Genomic DNA, 22,712 nt, shown 5'->3' with positions numbered 1-22,712 from the left:
AAATATTAATCACAGATAAAAAACTGTTATTGAGATATCTGTAATTAACACTCCTTTAAAATTTTTCAGGTCTCAGAAAGATTCCAGCAGTTAATGAAGCTCTTTGAAAAGTCAAAATGCAGGTAGTTAATGGTTCTGCTACAGGAGACTAGTAAAGTAAATGTTTGATACTGTTACTTACTGTGCAGTTAAGGGCCTGTTAGTCACTGAAGATACGAGTAGTGGGTGAGAAACATCCAGTTGAGTCCCTGCTTCAGTTACAGGTTGGAGGATGATCGCTCACGCAGGATTCTAAGGTCACCTCATCCACAGGGACCTGCTCAGAGTGAAGCCTGCTGCAGTTCAGATCAGCATGGCATCTCTCAGCTCTCTCTTGTCTTAAGTGTAATTGACATACCATATTACATTTCTTTTCAACCTTCTGATGGCTGATGAGTCTAAGGTGGGGAGGAAATGCATTTGTTGGTTAATAAAAAAATCTTTTCTAGATGAAGAAAAATAAAACATTTTTCAGTAGCATATATTTCACCGTTAATGAAATCTGTTGTTTTTGTAATTTAATATTTTTCAAATTTTAATTAGTACTAAATACTTTTAGCATATAGAACATACATCATTCATAAACATGAAATCCACTGTCATCTGAATAGATGACATGATTTACTATGTTAATTTAAATTAATAATGTTCACAGACATGTTTCCTCAGTGTATTTAAGCCATTCCTGTACCGGTTTATTAAGGTAGCAATTATCAGCAGGGTTTTTTTCTGTAAGACCCGAAATAATTGCTTAGATATTTTGGACCTTTACATAAGGAAAATTATAAAGATATGTAACCTATCGCTATTTTTCAGTTTATTTGTCATCATAATTATTCGAATACAGAACACCCAATTTCAAATTCAGTTCAAATTCAGTTCAAATTAAATCTGAATAGAAACTGTATTTGGACATAGGTCTTAATGTGAAGCGTCCTGTATATTTTTGAGTTTTAAATCTATTTCTGGACCCAGTGTAAAGTACAATCTTGAGATAATCTGTTAATTTCAGTATCCTCTCTAAGCAATTTATTTGCTAATGAGATTTTAACAAGATATTTAGCAGTTTACTGTGATGTTAAAATCCTATTTACATAATTCAGAATGTAAGATTGAGTAATGGAGTATTTAAATGGAAAAAGCTTATTCTTTAAGAACTCTCCAAAATGGCCTGATTATTTTTCAGATTTACTGTGCTTTAAAATTTTCACTGCCTTTAAGAACTTCAGCTGAGGTTTTATTTTACCTGAATATTCTCTTAAAATGTGACTTCCATTCTCTTGTGGAGATAATATACATTCATGAAAGAATTAACTTGTTCCTGGAAGTTATGCTTCTTAGTTCCAATACAAATCTAAAATCTTAATGGCTTTGATATTTGAAATTTTATTTGCTTGCATGATAGCAAAAACCGTAGGTTGTTTCTAGCTGTCTCTTAACTATTTTTTTCCATCCTAAGTACTATGGTCCCATTAAATTCTTGTCAAAATCAAAGTATAGCAATAAAGTTACCAAACTGATTCTGTTAAAAGCTAGTTCTTAATGCTGATATCTGAGTGAACTCATTTAAAGAACAATACCTTATAAAAGAGTCCTATCAGAAAAATAGAATCATAATGTCAGCATTTTCTTACATTACAGATAAATTGCTGAACACCTTGGAGTCTTAGTTGATATTGCATACTACACAGAAGCTTGGAATTCCTCATGTTTTAAATGGGGAAGTAGAGGGCAGTTTTATGTGTATTTGATTACTAGATAAAAGTCTACATTTAATATTACTCGCTGACTATTGAATCTCAAAGTCAGCATGTTTAGCTTGTTCCAGTCATCAGTCTATTTTGCTCACTTGTTACTGGTCAAGATATTTATTTTTAAACAGAACTTGTTATTAAGATAAAAGCAACAACGAAATGGCATTGAAACTTTAGTTTTGATATTTCAGAGAAACGGCTTTCTTTTCTAGATTTTTCAAAATAATTTTGTAGCATTTTAAACAATTATTTAGTTTGTTTTCATCCATTTTTATTTGCTTTTCTAATTGCCTCTCATTTTGATAAATTGTAAAATAATTTAAATAGTATATATGTAAATATGTATAATTACAATGATGTAAAATACTTTGTGAGTGTGTATGTGTGTTTGTGTGTTTACACACACATACATGGCTTTGCCTAGCCAAGGGTTTTTTTTACATGTATAAAACTTTTTGTATAAAGTTTGCTTTCAATACCAGTAATGTATAAATAAAGCCATGTAAATTCTGTTATATTTTGATTAGAATGTTTCTTTTAGTATGTTTAGATAATGATTAAAAGAAAAAAAAAGTAGAACTCCCAGGAGACATGGGAGCTGTTTCGAAGTGGTTCTTGGTGGGGGTGTGGCTGGCTGAATGTCTGTGAGTAGATTCATTAGAGAAAACCAGTTGCCTTTGCCTGCTTTCTCACAGCAGGTACTAGTACAGTGAACCAGACCTCTCCTGCAGGTGTCTTCACAGATAAAATCTGGCAGCACAAAAGCCCTTTTGGGTGAAGATTTGGGGAAAACAGGTAAGGATTGACTAGCTTGTGCATTATTTGTTCACTCCTCCCCCTCCAGACTCATAGGACTGGTGGGTTGCACTGTCAGCCCTAGACTCTAGGAAGTGCCTTAGAAAATTGCCCTTTCTCTCATGGTGTCTGAGAGGGAGCTCTGATCTGAAGGGTTACTTGGTAGATAACAAACTGAAATAATCTACAGTGGTTTTTGTAGTGCTGGGACTGTCCACCGTAGGGGTTTATCTTCCTCCCTCTCTTTGAACCCCCAACATAGCCCAGAGGGCTGGCCCTCAGCCTTTCCCCAGAGCATACTATCACTCAGAAGAGCCCACACTACTAGGTAAGTGAGTTCACAGGCCAAAGTAAAGTGGTTAAGAGGTACCACTGGTTCAAAAGAAAACTCCCATTACATAAGACCATTAGACTCTAAAATTAAGCCCATAAACATTAAAAGAAATAAAGGGAAGACTGTAGCAATGTGATAGAAGAATAAGAAATAATGACGCAAGTAGAAACATAAAAAGCATAGTATTTAAAATAACATAAAGGGAATAAAAAAAGAATGAATACAGCTGAAGAATAAATTAGTGAGTTGGAAAATTGAGAGACCCTCCCAGAAAGAAGCAAAACAAAACAAAAACAAGGAAGAAGAAAAAAGCAAACATGGATATAGATTTAAGTGAGATGAAGGACAGAAGTTGATGGGCCAACATTCAAGTAACAAAAGGGGTCCAGGATAAGAAAAAAATTGAAGATTGAAAGGGCCATAAAATATCAAAGAAGAGGAAAGTACCCACGTCCAGACACATACTGAAATTTAAAGAGTATTACAGATAATGAAAAAAATCTAAAAAGTTTTCTCATAAAAATTTTTTTTCTTGTATAAAGAATAAGAATCAGATTGACTTCAGGCTTTTCAAGAGCAAAACTAGCTGTAAGAAAACCTAAAGTATTGGACCTAAAGTTTTACATTCATTTAAGTTGTTATTCAAATGTGAGAGCCTTAATAAAAACATAAGATTTACCGTTCAGAAGTCCACATTGTAAACATTTTTGGAGAAAATAGCAAAAAAGAAGCCCAGGAGATAGTACAAGAGCTAAGTAGTAAGAGTGGTTAGATACCTTGGTAAAGTGTGACTAGGTCAAGAAAGAAAAAAAAAGCAGTATATATAAGTATTCACTTTGTGGGACTTTATGGAACTACTACTTTTCTCAGTGCCAGACTTTGATTTTTAAAGTTCAACATTTTTAAACTTATACCTTCCTAACTAACTCTAGAGTAAGTTTTGATATTCAGTAGACAAACTTTATTACTTTCTTTCCTCACCATTGTAATGGATATATTTGGCTCTTCACATTTCCACATATGTGTTAGAATCAGTTTATCAAGTTTCATAGAATCTTTGAATCAATTAATTTGGGAAGAACTGACATCTTTACAATGTTGAGTTTTCTAGTCCCTGAGCATGGTATATCCCACCATTTATTGAAATTTATTTAAATAATGATGTGTGTGTGTGTGTGTGTGTGTGTGTGTGTGTGTGTGTGTCTTGCATATTTTTCATTAGATTTTTCTTAGCGTTTGCTAGTATCTGGTAGTAAATGATTTCATTTTCTTTTTGGCATACAGAAATACACTTGACTAGAGACTTGCTGAACTATCATATATGTTAAAAATTTATCTGTAGATTCTTTTGAATTTTCTGTACAAAATCAGTTTTATTTTTTCCGTTATAATTCTAAACCTTTTTTTCTTCTACATATTTTTTTACATTTATTTGACAGAGATCACAAGTGGGCAGGGAGGCAGGCAGAGAGAAGGGGGGAAGCAGGCTCCCTGTTGTTTAGAGAGCCTAATGTGGGGCTCCATCCCAGGACCCTGGGATCATGACCTGAGCCGAAGGCAGAGGCTTTAACCCATTGCGCCACCCAGACGCCCCGCTTTTACATATTTTTGGCTAAGAACTCTAATACAGTGATATTTAGAATTGAACGAACAATATTTAGAATAGTGAATGAATGTTCTTGTTTTATTCCTGATCTCATAGTGGAAAAGTATAATATTTTATCAATATGAGGCTTCCTGTGAATAAAAAAAAAATGGATACTCTGCAGATTAAGCCATTCCTAAAAGCTTTTTTTTTTTATTTTAAAGATCTTATTTATTATTTATTTGGTGCAGAGAGAGAGACAGAGATTACAAGTAGTCAGAGAGACAGGCAGAGAGAGGGGGAAGCAGGCTCCCCACTGAGCAGAGAGCCCAATGTGGGGCTTGATCCCAAAACCCTGAGATCATGACCTGAGCCGAAGGCAGAGGCTTAACCCACTGAGCCACTCAGGCGCCCCAGAGCTTCTTTTTTTAAAAAATCATGAATTGATGTTTATTTCTATTAAAATGTTATTTTATTTTGTAAATGTTAATTGTGCTTTTAAGTATTAAGCAGACCTTGTAATCTCAGAATAAGCCTAACTTCAATGTGATATATTAGATCCTTTTTATATAATACTAGGTTTGGTTTGCTAATGTTTTGTTTAGGATTTTCTGTTTTGGTGGGGGGAGTGAGATCTAAAAATTTTTCTTTCTTAATGTCATGTTTTGGTATTCAGATTATTATGCTGGCTTCATAAAATGCATTGCAAAGTGTTTTCTGTTTCTCTGAGAGGTATATGATGATATTGTGAAAGACATGGGCATAAGCCCATTTGCTGAACCTATTTTGCTGTGAAATGAGTTTCTTGAACAGAAAATGTGTGGAATGCAATAATGGTGAACAGGTATTCCATAATGCCAGTCTAAGAATACGAGTGCCTCCCCCTTCATGAATAGTCAGTCTGATGTAATACACCTGCTACTGAGTAGTTGGCTAGTCCATATTTAGACTCAACTTTGACTTTGTGGTTCAGCGGTTAAGCCTTACACAATAAAGGTACCCAAAACAGCTTTGGTGAGAAATCCATGTTGCTGAGCCCATACAAAGCTTTCTTTCTTGCCATATGGCCATTTTTACACGAAAATAAGCCCTGGGTTTGCCAGGGAAAGAGACTTATTTCCAGAATGTATTCTCTTGGCCATCTCATTGTTGAGATTCTCTTCTACAAGTAGATGCCTTTTGTGAGTATTCACATGAGACACCCCGTGTATAATGTTAGGAGTTCATTCACATTGCTGCTTCCCTAGACTTCGTCATATGTCCTGTTATGTTCTGTGGAAGTCTTTAACCATCCAGTCAAGCCTTTAACCACTGTCCTTGAGCGGATTCTAGTTTTGGCCCTCTCTCTAAGTGAAGGAGACAACTGTATATATTGTTAAAATTCTATGCCCCTTCCCATCCCCGTCCTTGGGGAAAATTTCCCTTTTTCATTCTGTCCTGATTGGACTTGTAATATTATAGCAGTCATCTTCTGGCTTGTGCTAGCATGTAATGTAGAACCTGGAAACCAGGCCTAAATCTTTTTCTCCTCAGTTAACTGGTTATAAGCAGCCGCACCTGAGGCCATTGGTGTGGATCAAGTGAGGAGAAGCAGTATCACATACTGCGTACAGTATTTCATATTAAAGGAGTCTGAGCTACCTGCTTATGCAGCTTTTATCTTCCAGATCTGCTTCAGCCTGCTTATTTCTATAACATTTCCTCTTAGTGATGAATGCTGCTTTTTGTGCCTAACTTTGTGGTTGGATAGGTCAGATAAAACCCGGTTAATTTTAGGTAGTTTGGGTCACCTGGTCACTTGATTACCCATGGTCAGGCATTCTGGTTCTAGCAGAGCATAGCTTTGCTGTAAAACACTGGAGGTATGGCCTCTGGTTCTCTTATTAAGACTTGCCAGAGACTTCATGCAACATATTTATTAGCTATAGTCTCTAAGTATTACCTGATTTGCTGGGATCTTGAACTGTTTTTGTACTATAGCCTGAACTTGCTGCAGAGCGTTTTCTGTGTTCCCTAGTGAAAACTGACAGCTTTCTGTGTTCCCTGATGAAAACTGACAGCTTTACGGGTTAATTGTTCAGGGGACCAGCATAGCACATCAAATGGCCTCTGGAATTCATAAAGGCTTATCAAACATTGTGGGTTTTGTTTTGTTTTTGGTTATTTTAGTGTGAAGGACAGCTTTCACTTTGCAAGAGATGGACCTCCAGAAGCCACTGAGGTGGCAGGCCCCTTCATTTTCATGGGGGCTTATATCCTGTGCTGTGGCTTGCATGTCTTAATTATGAAAGCATCTACCATACTTGCTACCTGTTTATCAGATCCGTAAGCATGTTGTAGCCCAGTATGATGTTCTGGGATGTCAAGACCGTCTAGACTTTTGTGGTCTACATGATGATGGAGGACTGGAAAATTGATGTAGCCAGCCTTCATACAAGATGGTGACAAGTGTATTGTCTATGATCCATTTTTGAGTTAATTTTTGTGAAGGCTATAAGGTCTATGTCTAGATTCAGGAAGGCAAAGGAAGGGTTAGGGAAGAGGCATCTGCAAAAACATAATTTGGTGTCAGTGTTCTATTTCTCAGTTTGGTGTGGGGTTCATGGATGTTCACTTTATTATTAAAAATGAATTTTTAAAAAGAACCATGCATGGTAGAATAATGACAGTGTTCCATGAGCTGAGGATTAGGATTGATTTGATTCGGTGCACTTGAGGTATATATATATATATTTTTTTTTTAAAGATTTTATTTATTTATTTGACAGAGATCACAAGTAGATAGAGAGGCAGGCAGAGAGAGAGAGAGAGGGAAGCAGGCTCCCTGCCGAGCAGAGAGCCCGATGCGGGACTAGATCCCAGGACCCTGAGATCATAACCTGAGCCAAAGGCAGTGGCTTAACCCACTGAGCCACCCAGGCGCCCTTGAGGTATATTTTAAAAATATATATTGAGGGGCCTGAGTCCTGACATTGTGAGAGAAGCTGGTGATGAAAAGATGAATCATTCTTCCTCTGAAGGATCAGCTTCCTGGGAAGACAAATACTCAACTAACTGTGAGAAGTGGTATACTAGTGTGACAAGCAACAAGTTGGGGCAACATAAGGAAGTGCTGTATGATCTGGTCCTTGAGGAATGCCAAGGCAGAGAAGAGTTGAGGAAGGCATAAGTTCAACTTCTTGTGGGTAAATTACTTTTGAATTTAATTGAAATTTTTGGGTAGGTAATGTATTTGGTTTTAAAATCAAGAAGATATCAAATGTATCCCTCTGAGTCTTGCTCCTATCTTTTTCTTTGTCCACCCTATTAGGGAAATCTCATATTAATTTCTTGTGTATATTTTCACTACTACCGTATCCATTTTCATTTCGTATTTTTTCCCTTTTCTTACAAAAAGATAACATACCTTTTAGAGTTATGCACCTTGCTATTTTCAGTTCATAGTATATGATGGAGAATGTTCCATATCTGTACATTTTCTTTTTCTTTTGTATAGCTGGAACTATACCAGTGTGTGCTTTTGTGTAGCTGGAAATACAGCACTGTGTGAATTTATCATAGTTATTTAACCAGTTCCCTGTTGATGGACATACTGGTGTTTCCTGTCTTCTGCAAATGCAAACAATACTGTATGTAATGAGTCACTTCATACACATCTTTTCATACATGTGCAAGCATACCTGTAAATTCGTAAGGTTATATAGTTAAGAACCAAAGTAGTAAATTAAATTAGGTTCATGAGCACACATCCTGGGAGAGACACCTGGCTGAAGGTGGTGTCTCCTAAATGAGGTGGTTATCTCTGCATCTCATACATTCCTTAATCTGAGGTTGGCATTGTCATTGAACTTTTTTCTTTCCTTCTTTCTTCCTTTCTTCCTTCCTTCCTTCCTTTTTTTGTCATAGACTGTTTCTACAAGTGGAAGGTGGGATCTAATTTCATGCTCCTTAGAACTACCTTTTTTTTTTTTAAAAAAAAAGATTTTATTTATTTATTTGAGAGAGAATGAGTGAGAGAGAGCATGAGAGAGGAGAAGGTCAGAGGAAGAAGCAGACTCCCCAAGGAGCTGGAAGCCTGATGCGGGACTCGATCCTGGAAGTCCGAGATCATGACCTGAGCCGAAGGCAGTCACTCAACCAACTGAGCCACCCAGGCGCCCCTAGAACTACCTTTTAAAAAGCACTGAGAAAGTAAATGGTAATAGAATTTGAAGATAAATATTATTATTATTATTTTTTAAAGATTTTATTTATTTATTTGACAGAGATATCACAAGTAGGCAGAGAGAGAGGAGGAAGCAGGCTCCCCACTGAGCAGAGAGCCTGACGTGGGGCTCGATCCCAGGACCCCGGGACCACGACCTGAGCTGAAGGCAGAGGCTTAACCCACTGAGCCACCCAGGTGCCCCTGAAGATGAATATTATTAAAAAATTTAAAATCCTTACTGCAAGATTTAAAGAGATCATTTATGAAATGACTCTTCCCAAAAATGCCCCCCAATTTTTTTTTTTTTTTACTCACATAGGATTAAAATACAAAAGATGTTTGAGGCATCTTCATTTGTCAAATTTGTTTCTTCGCTGAAGCAAAGTGTATGTGGTAAGAAAGTATAAAACTCTGTTAAAAAGGAAAAACATAGGGCGCCTGGGTGGCTCAGTAGATTAAAGCCTCTGCCTTTGGCTCAGGTCATGATCCCAGGGTCTTGGGATGGAGCCCCGCATCAGGCTCTCTGCTCAACGGGGAGCCTGTTTCCCCCCTCTCTCTGCCTGCCTCTCTGCCTACTTGTGATCTCTGTCTGTCAAATAAATAAATAAAATCTAAAAAAAAAAAATATAATGGGTCACCCTTTAAACTTTAGCCTGGAATTGCTACTTTAAATGTTTTTCGTGGAGCGCCTATGGCTTAGTCGGTTAAGCATCTGTCTTGGTTTTCACTCAAGTCGTGATCTCCAGGTGGTCAGATCTAGCCCTGTGTTGGTTTCCACACTGAGTGTGGAGCTGCTAAAGATTCTCTCCCTCTCCCTCTGCTCCTCCTCCATCCTCTCTTGTGCATGTGCTCTGTCTCTCTCTCTCAAAAACAAACAAATAATAAATATGTAAGTAAGTAAAATCTTTAAAAAAAAAAAATGTTTTCCTGCTGTATATTTGGGAAATTCACCATCTTTGGATTTTCTTTTCCTTATGCAAGTGGAGGGATTATTTTTATTTTATTTTTTAATTTTTAATTTTTTTAAGATTGTATTTATTCATTTGACAGACAGAGATCACAAGTAGGCAGAGAAGCAGGCCCAGAGAGGAGGAAGCAGGCTCCCTGCTGAGCAGAGAGCCCGATATGAGGCTCAGTCCCAGGACCCTGGGATCACGACCTGAGCTGAAGGCAGAGGCTTTAACCCACTGAGCCACACAGGCACCCCGAGGGATTATTTTTAAAACAAGACTTCAAAACGAACTCCTCAGGCAAGTCTTTGGACTAGGGGGACTAGGGATGTGCAGTAGGTAAGTCTTGGGCCCTCTATCCTGGCTAGCTTCAGCCAGAGTGCCTCTTTTTACCATTTTCTAAAGTGGAATTTCTAACAGCAGTTGACATTAGATTCTGCTTTTACAGTGTTTTGAAAGTCACTCATCTTGATCTTTTATTTTGCAGTTCTGTTTTTCTGTAATTGGTGTCATTATTTTTTTTGGCATGGTAATACCTTTTATCTGAAGAACGCCAAATTCTTTGCTAGGAACCTGATAGGTTAACCCAGTTCCTATCATTTCTCACATTTAAAAAAAAAAGACTTTATTTATTTATTTGACAGATCACAAGTAGGCAGAGAGGCAGGCAAAGAGAGAGGGGAAGCAGGCTCCCCACTGAGCAGAGAGCCTGACGTGGGGCTCAATCCTAGGACCCCGGGACCATGACCTGAGCCAAAGGCAGAGGCTTAACCCACTGAGCCACCCAGGTGCCCCTCATTTCTCACATTTTCTCCTGGCAATCTCTTACTTTCTCGTGATAAGTCCCTCTGAATCTCATTAGCAGACAGGGGACTTGGTGCAAATGAGCTTTCCTCCTCTGCTGCCGCTATCCTATATTACCTATATTACTCGTACTTTCTCTTCACTGGTACTATGTCGGCTTTCCCAGTCCCAGTGTTTTACAGCTGCATGCAGAAAACCAACAACCCCTCCTGCTCCTAGGGGATATGTTGCCACCTGTGATTGAGGTGACGCGGTAGTATTGGTACCATTGAATAGCACAGAGGCAGTAACTCACTCCATGTGCATTTTCCTCCATCCTGAGACATTTGTCTCTAAACTGTTTCCTTCTGTTTCTCAGAGTGTGTCTTGGGCCTGCCAGGGACTTCATAGATTCAGCATAAGTTGGTGAGAGAGAAAAAGTAGGAACTTTGAAAAAAACAAAAACAGCTTGTTCTCTGTGGGAGTGGTTGTCATCCTTTTGTGTGCTAATTCCTGCTGAGCCTTAGGGCTGGTTGGGGATGAGGCCTTGGGTAGAGCTCCTCCTCCCCAGCACTGGGCAGTGCGGTATTAGTATTAGTTACCTCCTCAGAACCTTTCGGGTTGTCACTGTGAGATTGTGGGAGACGTGCCCACTTTGTGCCTCTGCCTTAAAGATACTCACCTGCTTGCTAAAAGTCTTCAAGAATGAAGCGATCAGATTGATTCATCTGCAGGAGATTTTTTTTTTTTTTTAAACAAATTGACATGGTTGTGTTTATTTTTGCTTCACTGCCTAGTTTAAACATTATTTTCTTGAGTTAGGTAATATATTTGCTGTTGAGAGGATTCAGTGTACAAGATTCATCCCACCTCTTCCCAGTCACTTGGTTACCTTCCCTTGAGGTGACTACTGGTAGGAGTTTCTTGTATACCCTTCTGAATTATTCTATGCATAATGTATGATTTTTTTAATGTTTGACAAGATTCTTTAAAGTTACTACATTCATTACTCTTCACGTGAATTTTAGAATTACATGTCAAGGGCTTTCTGGGACAGTGTGCCCAATATCATACAAATACACATATTAGTATGTCATATGTTTTTGCTTCCAGTTAATTCTGATAATTTATACTTGAGGCTAGTGTGACAGATAGTGCAAATTTAACCTCAGCTATTTAGCTTTTATTATCCTTTCTTTTATTTTTAAATTTTTCTCTCTCTCTTTTTTAAAAGGTTTTATTTATTTATTTGACACACAGAGAGAAAGAGATCACAAGTAGACAGAGAGGCAGGCAGAGAGAGAGGGGGAAGCAGGCTCCCTGCTGAGTGGAGAACCCAATGTGGGGCTTGATCCCAGGACCCTGAGATCATGACCTGAGCCGAAGGCAGTGGCTTAACCCACTGAGCCACCCAGGTGCCCCTATTATCCTTTCTTTAAATCTAAATATGTGGGGATGCCTGGGTGGCTCAGTGGGTTAAGCCGCTGCCTTCAGCTCAGGTCATGATCCCAGGATTCTGGGATCAAGTCCCACATCGGGCTTCTTGTTCAGTGGGGAGTCTGCTTCTCCCTCTGCCTCTACCTGCACTGCCTACTTGTGCTCTCTCTCTCTCTCTCTCTGACAAATAAATAAATAATAAAAATAAAATCTTAAAAAAAAAAACCCAAAACTAAATATGTGAAAATAGAATAGAAATAGAATAGTTAGATGATACTTAGAAACTATCAATAATTTTATGCAGTTTCAAAAAAATGTTTTTAAAGATTTATTTATTTGAGAGAGGGAACATGAGGGAGAGGGAGAGGGATAGGAAGCAAATCTCCAGCAGACTTCCCGCTGACCTTGGAGACTGACTCAGGACTCAAGTCTATGACCCTGAGATCATGTTCTGAGCTGAAATCAAGAGTTCAATGCTCAACCAAGTCACTCAGGTACCCCAAGTGTCAGACTCTTGATCTCAGCTCGAGTCTTGATCTTAGAGTTGAGTTTAAGCCCCACATTGGGCTCCATGCTGGGCTCCTACTTAAAAAAAAAAAATGTGCATAGGAGCCCTGATTTGAAGTCATCATTGGGTTCCAGTGATACCTTTGCTGTCACCCCCTCTAAGATGGCAGTAAGACTGCTTGATATGTGACTATTGTAGATGTTACAAGACTGGGAGTTAGGAGACCTAGTCTCTGTCTGCACTGGGCAAGTCATTTGACCTTCCTGGAATTCAGATACTTTCTCCACAAAAATCTGACGTAGCTTTCTAAGGCTTTCAGATTACCTATTTAAAATTCCCGAGCTGCCTGTTTCAGACTAATAGAGTATTGCTAGAACAATTAATTTACAGACATGTGCAGCTCCCTCTCGGTCTATTGATCTCTTTTTGGGATGTTTCTACTTTCAGCCTAACATGATTTGCAAGAACACTTTGGGTTTGTCACTCCATTGTTACTTGTTCACATTTGATGAGGCAAGATTCACCCCAGGCAGCTGTCAAATGAAATTGAACGTGACCCATTGATCTGTGACATGGATTCCCAGAGCAATCAGTTGGAAGAAGTGTACCCAAAACTCAAATCACTGTAATCATCCACAAATAAAAAAGGAAAATTCTCATTTATTTCACTTTTCATTTCTAAATATGATATACCAGGAGAGGCTCAGTCATGGTATCAGTTGGAAAAAAATACTACAAGAGAATTGCAAAGCCGCAAAGGATATTTTGACCTCCAGGGAGAAGTAGGTTAGACTCTATTGATCAAAATTACTGTGCTCATTCTGGATTTTGCCCCAGAATCAGAGCTGATCAGAGCCTTTATATCTGCAACCAGCAGCAATTGTTCTCTAATTAGCCACTCATGGTCCAACTTTAAGGTTCTTTGAGCCCGATTGTTACCAATTTTTTTGACCACCCATAAGGTAAGTCGTAAATATGTGGACTTTCTTGTTTATTAGAAATAGAGGAAATCTCTATGGGTATAGAAAGATAAGATAAGATCTGAAAGGAGCTCCAGTTTTTACATGGGAGATGCTAAATTAGTATTTGATAACGGAATTCAAGAATATTTCTAGAACCTGTAGTCATTATTGGTAAAAAGTAGTTACTTCTAAGAAACATGGGACTATTTAAGGATTTTGCTCTTGCATGCCAATATGCATGATTGTAGTTCTGTTTTTCATGCTGGCCTAGTTTTCCTTTACTTCCTATTTAAAGGTAATAATTACCAGGTTTTAAATCGATAGTGGCAATAAGAAACATTAAATGGTTTAGGACTTCCAAGTAGAGAGTAAGTTAATGAAATGAGTTAGCTTCCTCATTGCAGGGTTTTTATATAAAACAGAAGGTCTAGATTTTTTTGTAAGTGCTAAAGGAATTATTACTTTTTTTTCTTTTTTATTTATTTTTTCAGCGTAACAGTATTCAAAGGAATTATTATTTTTAAAGATTTTATTTATTTGAGAGAGTAAGCAAGTAAGAGAGGGCAGAAGGTCAGAAGGAGAAGCAGACTCCCTGCAGAGCTGGGAGCCTGATGTGGGACTCGATCCCAGGACTCCAGGATTATGACCTAAGTCGAAGACAGTTACTTAACCGACTGAGCCATCCAGGTGCCCTAAAGATATTATTATTTTTTTTAATAAAGAATAATGTCCAGAAATTTTTAAAGGAATAAGAAAGACCTACTCTTTGAGAAGATAAAACTTAATAAATTATTGCTTCAGTTAATGAAGAATAAGTCCAAAATTTTAATATCTGTTTCTTTATTTGCAAGAACTACATGTGACTACATTCCTGATTTTTGAATTTCAAGCAATTTTCAAGTACATAGAATAAAATATAAAAGTCTCATTAATACCCCTCCCAAATTCTGAGATACCTACTATTTAAATTTTATTTTAAAAAATTATGTATGAATATATATGCATATACAAGTAAAACAATTTTTTTAAAAGAACATTTTTGGGGGGCACCTGGGTGGCTCAGTGGGTTAAAGCCTCTGCCTTCAGCTCAGGTCATGATCTCAGGGTCTTGGGATCGAGCCCCGCATTAGGCTCTCTGCTCGGCAGGGAGCCTGCTTCCTCCTCTCTCTCTGCCTGCTTGTCTGCCTACTTGTGATCTCCGTCTGCAAATAAATAATAAAATCTTCAAAAAAAATTTTTTTAAAGATTTTATTTACTTGAGAGACAGTAAGAGCAAGAGAGATCAGAGATGGAGAGGCAGAGGGAGAAGCAGACTCCCCACTGAGCAGAGAGCCTGATGCGGGGCTCAATCCCAGGACCCTGAGATCATGACCTGAGCCGAAGGCAGAGGGTTAACCGACTGAGCCACCCGGCACCCCTACAAGTTAAAATTTTCATAAATATCTACATTATGTAAAAATCTCTCATGCTTGCTTTGAAGAGTATTCTTTTTCCCTTTCCTTTTGCCTCTCTTTGCCCCTCTATGTTCATAACCTCCTATAGACCTCTAGTAACCTATATTAACTTCCTGGTGTGTGCCCTGTATTTTTTTTTCTCTGTGCTCATAGTTACATGTGTATACCTCATTTACATATGCATGCATGTATGTTTACATTTATAGAATTTTATTTTATTCTGATATAAAATCTCACATTGAATCTATGGATCAATTAATTTGGGGGAGAATTGACATCTTTACAAATACTATTTTCCAATTCCTGAGCAAGATATATCCCACAATTAATTTATATAAATAGAGGAGTGTGTGTACGTGTATTTGGCATTATGTCTCTCCTTGAAACTCTGTCCTTTGGTTTCAGTGACAGTGTACTCATGGTCTCCCTCCTCCACTTTGGCCATTTCTCATTTTTATTTGTAAACTTATTTTCCTATGCTATTTCTCAGTGTTCTGTCATTGGCTCACTTTGTCTTGTCCCTAAGTGACTTCTGTCTATTCAGTGATTATTCACAAATCTTTAAATGTTTATCTCTAGTTTGTACCTTTCATTGTTGTTTTTCTTCTCTAGACCCAAATGCCTTCTGGACATTTTCACTTTTACCACTCAGCTTTGTTGGATAAATCTAAAACCTCTTTTAATTATAATTTTTGGCACTGATGTGCTTTAAAAAATCTTTCTGTACTTCAAAGTTATAAAATGTTATATTTTATTCTAATACTTCTGTGGTTGACTTTTTTACATTTAAAACTTTATTCCACCTGGGATTTATTTTATGTCTGGAGAGATAACTAGGGAAAATGTAATGATTCTATGTTTTTTCTCTCGTATTTTTTTGAAGATTTATTTATTCATTTGAGAGAGAGAGAGAGTGGGGAAGGGGTTGAGGGAGAAGGAGAGAAAGAGAATCTCCAGCAGACTCCTGGCTGAGGACAGAGCCTGACATGGGGCTTGATCCCACTACCCTACAGCCCTAGATCATGACCTGAGCAGAAGCCAGGAGTCAGACTCTCAACTGACTGAGCTACTCAGGCTCCCCTCTCTTGTTTTTATGAGTTGATACTCATCTATTCTTTTTCACTGTTTGTCCATTTTATAGGTTAGTGAATGTACTTATTGACTAAGTATTGTGAGGGCTGGACGAAGTATATCTTGTTCATTATTGGATTCCCTGGCATTTAGGACAATGCCTAGGTGATAGTAAGATTTAGTAAATATTATTTAATGAATGAATTATGGAAGGGGAAAATTCTTTCATTACTGGTTTTAACTTAGTAATGCTTTCCTGTTTTTTTCTCTGTATATCTTTAATATCAGGAAATCTTCTGCATCTTAGAAGTCTTTAACCAATCAAACATTTTAATCTCGTCGAACTTTGAAAAACATTCTTTTTCTCTTCAGGGTAAACCAAATAACTTATTCATGTCAGCTATACTTTGATTCTTTCCTGGATCACAAGCTTACTAGAGAAGCAGTTTATATTCACTTTTCTTCTAAGTTAACAAAGCTTTTATGAAAACATGCTGTTGCAGATGTGGCTTTATGGATATAATCACATGTCTGTTTCTATGTCTGCTTAATTTTTACTGCTATGCTGTGCCTGTTCCAGAGGGTTTATTTGGCTGATTTGTTTTCTTTATTTGCAATGGGAGTTATGTATAATACATAATGAGGATCTACTTTTTGTTATTGTTGTTTTTAAAGATTTTATTTATTTATATGAGAGAGAGATAGGGGGGAGTGAGGGGGAGATAGGAAGAAGCAGGCTTCCCACTGAGCAGGGAGCCCGATGTGGGGCTTGATCCCAGGACCCTGAGATCATGACCTGAGCCAAAGGCAGAGGCTTAACCAATTGAGCCACTGGGCGCCCTGTTGTTGTTGTTTTTTGATGATTATCTCAGCAATAAGGTCAAGGAACTGAATTAAAATGGAATGACAATTCATCCCACTATTGTTTAATGATACCTTCTGTGTGCAAAGAACAAAATGCTGTGGAATATGTCTCTGTCTGCAGAGTTTAACTTTCCACAAAGAAGTACAGAAAACACAACACATCATTAACACATCTGGTTAATGATGCATCTGATATGGTAGAAAAATGAACATAATTTGTGATGGAATGCATTGTACAAATGTGAGGGCTATTGCATACAGTGGAATATATAGTCCACCTTGTGTGGGAGAGGAAATGGGATCAGATTGTGCACTGTTTTTGGTTGTTTTTTTTTTTGTTTGTTTGTTTTCCAAAAACATATTCTTGGGAAGTATCCTATTCCATCATGCATGGGCCATAAATATTAGGGCTGAAAGATCCTTCATAGCTTAGCTGACATGAAAAAATAACCTGGTTTATTGATGAGCCTGTGTCTTTGTATATTATGTCTATGAGTGCTATTAACTTCAGTGTTTTCTGTATGTTTCAGACATTAGTCTCATACCATGGGGGACTGGAATTTATTGGGTGGCATCCTCGAGGAAGTTCACTCCCACTCAACTATAGTGGGGAAAATCTGGCTGACCATTCTCTTCATTTTCCGAATGCTGGTACTTGGTGTGGCTGCTGAAGATGTCTGGGATGATGAACAGTCAGCATTTGCCTGCAATACCCAGCAGCCCGGTTGCAACAATATCTGTTATGATGATGCTTTCCCTATCTCTTTGATCAGGTTCTGGGTTTTACAGATCATTTTTGTGTCTTCTCCTTCTCTGGTGTATATGAGCCATGCACTTTATAGACTCAGGGCCTTTGAGAAGGAGAGGCAGAAGAAAAAGTCACACCTCCGAGTCCAGATGGAGAATCCAGAGCTTGAATTGGAGGAGCAACAAAGGATAGATAGAGAGCTGAAGAGGTTAGAGGAGCAGAAGAGAATCCATAAAGTCCCTCTAGAAGGATGTCTGCTGCGTACTTATGTCTTACACATCTTGACAAGATCTGTGATGGAAGTAGGGTTCATGATAGGCCAGTATATTCTCTATGGGTTTCAAATGCATCCCCTTTACAGATGCACTCAACCTCCTTGCCCTAATGCAGTGGATTGCTTTGTATCCAGGCCCACAGAGAAGACAATTTTCATGCTCTTTATGCACAGCATTGCAGCCATATCTTTGTTCCTCAATGTACTGGAAATATTTCATCTTGGAATCAGGAAAGTTATGAGGGCACTTTATGAGAAATCCAGCAATGAGGGCATTGAGAATGAAAGTGGCACCCCATTCCATTTGAAGAAATATTCAGTGGCCCAGGAGTGTATAATTTGCTCTCCCTTGCCTAAAAGAATCTCTTTACTTCAAGCCAACAATCAACAGCTAGTCATTCCAGTCAATGTGCTGAAGTCTAAAACCATGTGGCAAAGCTCACAGCCCATGCAACTTGAAGTAGACCCTTGCTGTGTTAAAAAAGAGTGGGCTGAGAAGAATCAGCACAGTGGACAGCTCCATGTCCACAGCCCTTGTCCCTGGGATGATGGTGCTCAAATTCAGCACCTTGGACAGCAGACACACCTTTCCTGGGTCCGGCAAAACAGCAACTCCCACTCCTGGCTAGATACAGAGATAGCTCCTAGACACTGCCCATCCTATGCAACAGGAGCCTGGGAACGGTCCCAGGATCGACGAACCTCAGGAGAGCCTCTCACAGATTTGCACAGTTACTGTAGAGACAGCAATAGCAGTCTGAGAAAGAGTGGGGTCTGGACCGAGAGATCTCACCTGGGCAGTCGCAAGGCCAGCTTTCTGTCCAGATTGCTGTCTGAAAAGGGACAGTTGCACAGTGACTCAGGAAGCTCCAGTTCTCGGGATAGCTCTTGCTTGGACCTTCTGCACCGGGAAAATAGCCCCTCACCTCTGCCTTCAGCCACTGGGTATAGAACATCAATGGTAAGTAAAGATAGACAGCCTGACTGAACACACAACTGTTGCAAGAGGTTTTCCTCAGCCTTCGCTTTCCAGCTTCCTGGTGTGTATATATATGTGTGTTAAGAGAGGGAGAGATGGTGAGGGAGGTTAATTTATGGAGTTTAATCCTCTCATTCAATACATTCAGTTAAGTTCAATTCATGAAATGGGTTTACTGAAAACCTACTTTATATCCTTCAGTCTTGTAAGTGCTGGGTTTATAAATGGATAAAATATTATCTCTGCTATCAAAGGGCTCAGAGTCCAGGTGGGAAAGTTAGGTAAGCAGACAAATTCATCAAGTGTAGGGTGCAGTATTAGAAGGGGTGGGCAGGCAAAGAAAGGAGTGGTCAATTCTTTATGGATGGGTCAGGAAAAGCTTCATAGTGGAGGTTACTTTTGAATTGAGTCTTAAAAGATGTGGTAAGTTTCTCAAGACCTAGGAGGACTGGAGTACATGAAAGAAGGCTGTCCCAGTACAGGGAGCAGCACAGACAAAAGCTGAGAGTTGTGACACAGCAGGGCGTCTGGGGAGCTATGTGTGGCTGGGGCACTGGTAAGTAGGAAGGCTATGGAGAGGGAATGCTGGAGAAGGAGCCATGGAGGTCTTATGGGAAGGCAGTGGAGAATCCATAGAGGGTGTGCTGTGGAGAAGTGATGGGATCAGAGTTACATTTTAGAAAGCTCTGTCACAGTGTGGAAAATGGATCAGAAGAGGGATCACTTGTAATCTTGAGTTGCCCTTGTCTCACTAAGGAAGGAGGATGTGCTCCATTGTTTTAATAGCTCTGGCATTTAAAAGTCATATACAAATATTTGGTGGTATATTTCACAAAGCCCGAAATCAATATTGTATTGATTTTAATTCTGTTTTCTGAAAAGCCAGTGTGGAATAAATGTTTCCTGTTCATTGTTAAGACACAATGGATATTTACTGTGGACTCTTCTCAATTCTGGAAAAAAAGAATGACACTTGCTTTATCCACTGCTCCTAACAGCTTTTTTCCATTAAAAAGAAACTCCTCCAAGTTTGGAGGGGGAACTTCCTAGTAGAGCTCACTTGTTGGAGCTCACACACTTGCTTTCTCCTGTTAATGATAATGATTAAATCTATGATGGTTGAATCTCTACCCAGTTTCATATCTCCTGTGAGATGAAAGATATTTTGTTACTGCACTAAAGCCTCTTACGGAGGAAGAATCACCCTTCCTAGATTTTTCCTATAATACTTCTTTCACATTGATACTCATTTCTTGTCATGACCAGTCATCTAACCAGGAGACTATGTTTAGGATCAGACTGGCTACTTAGAAACCCACACCAAACTATAGCAGGTTTTTCAACCCTGGCTATGAGTTAGAGTCATCTGGGGGCCTTAAAAATCTTTGTGTCCAGGACCGATCCAATTCCAATCAAACCAGAATCTCAGGGAGTGGGATGCACATCAGGATATTTAAGTCAATTCTACCCGTAATGTGGGGCTCAAACTCGTAAACCCAAGATCAGGAGTCACATGCTCTGACTGACGCAGCTAGGTGCCCCTAGGATTAGTATTTTTTTTTTTAAGATTTATTTATTAGAGAGAGAGGCCAGGGTTGGGAGGAGCAGAGGGAGTGGAAGAGAGAGAATCTCCAGCAGGCTCCATGCTGAGAGCAAGGAGCCTGATGTGCTGCTTGATCCCACAACTCTGAGATGCTGAGATCCTGAGCTGAGTCACTGCTCAACCGACTGAGCCACTTAGGTGCCCCTGGGATGGGTACTTTTTCAACTCCCCTGGTGACTACGATGTGCAGCCGGGTGGAGATTCAGTATTTTAGAGTAACCTTGCCAGGGGTTACTGCTTATACCAACATTTGTGAAGTCAGCATGACAGTTTTAATCATTTTCCCTTTCTTGTACCTCCTTCCATGTGAGAGGAGTCTTTGTATTGGCAGAGAATTGAGGGAGAGATGGTAGTGTTTAGGCGAGGTAGGTTTTTTTTTTAAAAGAATTTATTTATTTATTTGACAGAGAGATCACAGGTAGGCAGAGAGGCAGGCAGAGAGAGAGGGGGAAGCAGGCTCCCTGCTGACCAGAAGAAATAGAAGAGAAGAAATAGATCACTTGTCCGAAGTCATATAGTTAGGATGTGGTGAAGCACAGTTCTTGGACGTAGCAGGGACATAAGTTAATATTTATTGGTTGAGTGAATGAGCTGGAATTTTATTCCAAGCCTGTCTGGTTCAACCCGAGCTCCTTCTGTACCTCATTACTGCCTCTAGCTCTCTCTGCACAAGGCAGCCTAAGTTTAGAAGATTTTTAGGATCAAGGATATATTATTATAAAATGGAATATTCCACATTTGGATCCCTTTTCTCTTCCACATTATAAAATAACCCAAAATCTGGCTAATTGTAGAAGGAACAAAGATGGAGCTTTGGAAAAGGTTGACTGACAGTTTTAGACCTGGATTTTGGACAAAAACAATAACTGGAGGAGGATAAGTAGATGGCAGAAGGGATTCATATCTTCCAGGGAATAGAAGCTCTTCCATGGTCATTCATCTCTGGGTCAACCTAGGGAGAATTGTCCTCAGCGGGTTTTGATTGGACCCCTGGTATTTGTGACATACACAGAGTCCCAGGTGGGTAGACAGGACTGACTTTTGCAAGCCCTTTGAGTCTATTTTGTTTTGTTTCTCTTGTTTTGTATTTCAGAACATGCTTCTAGAACTTTCATCTATTATGAAAAAATAATTCATGCGTGGGGCCAGAAAAATGGACTGAGGAGCAGCAGGCATCTGTGGGAGGAAAGTTGCACTTATGTTAGCTCAAACTGTGACAAGAATTGTGGGAACCATTCCCTCCACAGAGACACCCACTGGGCAATGGGTGTGTACAGGGTGCCCCCAGCTGGGCCCACCTGCACAGGAGACCCTCCTCTGATGGGGCTGGATGGACCTCTCATTGCCCCACCTGGCCTCACTACCGGTGCTATGTCAGGCAGGAGGAGGCAGGGAGGAAGTGTGCACCAGGAGAGAAAGTCTCGGGGTAAGAGCTGCTGCCACTCTGAGGGGAGAAAGCTTGAGAAATGGCTATCCTCCCCCCACCTAGCAGCCTGGAGGGACTTAGTGCCCTGCTCGCTGCAGAGAGCACCCCTGCTCTGCGGTGGCACAGCAGCAGTTGGTACCATTGAACAGATGGATAGAGGGATTGATCAATCAATTGATTGATCTCCTTTTGGTTCCATCTCTCTGGAGGACCCTGATACACTGGGGACTGCCTGGGATGCTGCGGAAGGGAGCCTAGCATTGGATGGGGCTGGGCTGTGCTTCTAGCCCAAATGGCTACTGAGTCTTCTCTGTCCCAATACTTTGCAGAGGTGGCAGTGAGGTGTGGAGATATGAAGAGGCATGAGCTGTTCCACAGTGAGTTGGTAGAAGAGCCAGTGAAGACCAGGTGGATGAAAATGATGCTGGGGCCAAGTCCAAGTGGGTACCACCAAGGGGCACACCAGATTCCAGGTGCTTAAGACGCATCAGCTCTACCTTGTACAGCTGTGGAAGATTATTGTTGATCCCCACTTTATCGATCAGAGGAGGCTCAAAGAGACTGAGTAACTTGCCCCACAGCTAAAGGTCGCATGGCTGAACTGTCTGCTCTACAGCTGAATACAAACCCGGATCCCGCTGCTCCAAGGCGGGGGCTCCTGCCAGGAAGTGTTGAAGCCATGCTCTCCCTGGCCGTGACAATCCGCAGCCCCTGGGCAACAATTTATTTGCACAGCTGCCTGTCCAACTAGCCTATGGAAGCTATAAGGATAAGGACTGTGTGTTTTAAATCTTGGATGCCCAGCTCGCAGCACAGTGTTGGTTGAATGAATGTTTATTTCTGTATGGATGCCAAAGACAATATATGACATTTCGCTTTCAACTCTCTGGTCTGTTCCTTATTCGCAGGTGTTCTGTCACATCCTGTCAATAGGGTTAT

The 22,712-nt window shown here is 39.6% G+C and overlaps 2 protein-coding genes across 6 annotated transcripts in view; both read left to right on the top strand.

Annotated features, from left to right (window-relative positions):
• Window positions 1-396, top strand: part of CASP8AP2 (caspase 8 associated protein 2) — a 33,656-nt gene extending 33,260 nt beyond the window's left edge. Inside the window, exon 10 of the mRNA XM_046005427.1 lies at window positions 70-396. Coding sequence (XP_045861383.1) covers window positions 70-126 — 57 coding nt within the window. The 3' untranslated portion in view covers window positions 127-396. The remainder of the gene's footprint in view (window positions 1-69) is intronic.
• Window positions 78-22,626, top strand: GJA10 (gap junction protein alpha 10). Of its 5 annotated transcripts, none has more exons than XM_046005431.1 (5): window positions 78-122; window positions 2,525-2,588; window positions 17,274-18,726; window positions 21,441-21,773; window positions 22,103-22,626. In XM_046005431.1, the coding sequence occupies exons 3-4, from the start codon at window positions 17,290-17,292 to the stop codon at window positions 21,477-21,479; spliced, it is 1,476 nt and encodes a 491-aa protein (XP_045861387.1). In that variant the 5' UTR covers window positions 78-122; window positions 2,525-2,588; window positions 17,274-17,289; the 3' UTR covers window positions 21,480-21,773; window positions 22,103-22,626. The 5 variants fall into 5 exon arrangements, with proteins under 5 accessions (XP_045861387.1, XP_045861384.1, XP_045861385.1 ...); XM_046005428.1 differs by having other exon boundaries at window positions 103-122; window positions 2,489-2,588; XM_046005429.1 differs by having other exon boundaries at window positions 106-122; window positions 2,492-2,588.
• The last annotated feature ends 86 nt before the right edge of the window (window positions 22,627-22,712 follow it).

The sequence above is a fragment of the Meles meles genome, chromosome 5, assembly GCF_922984935.1.
Source record: "Meles meles chromosome 5, mMelMel3.1 paternal haplotype, whole genome shotgun sequence".
NCBI classification, from domain to species: Eukaryota; Metazoa; Chordata; class Mammalia; order Carnivora; family Mustelidae; genus Meles; species Meles meles.
This window is presented reverse-complemented; position numbering and strand designations above follow the sequence as displayed.

Coding starts and splice junctions, on each gene's coding strand:
- GJA10 (XM_046005431.1), top strand. CDS start 17,290: ATGGGGGACTGGAATTTATTGGGTGGCATCCTCGAGGAAGTTCACTCC. Junction 18,727..21,440: donor CTGGGTATAGAACATCAATG/GTAAGTAAAGAT, acceptor TTTGTATTTCAG/AACATGCTTCTAGAACTTTC.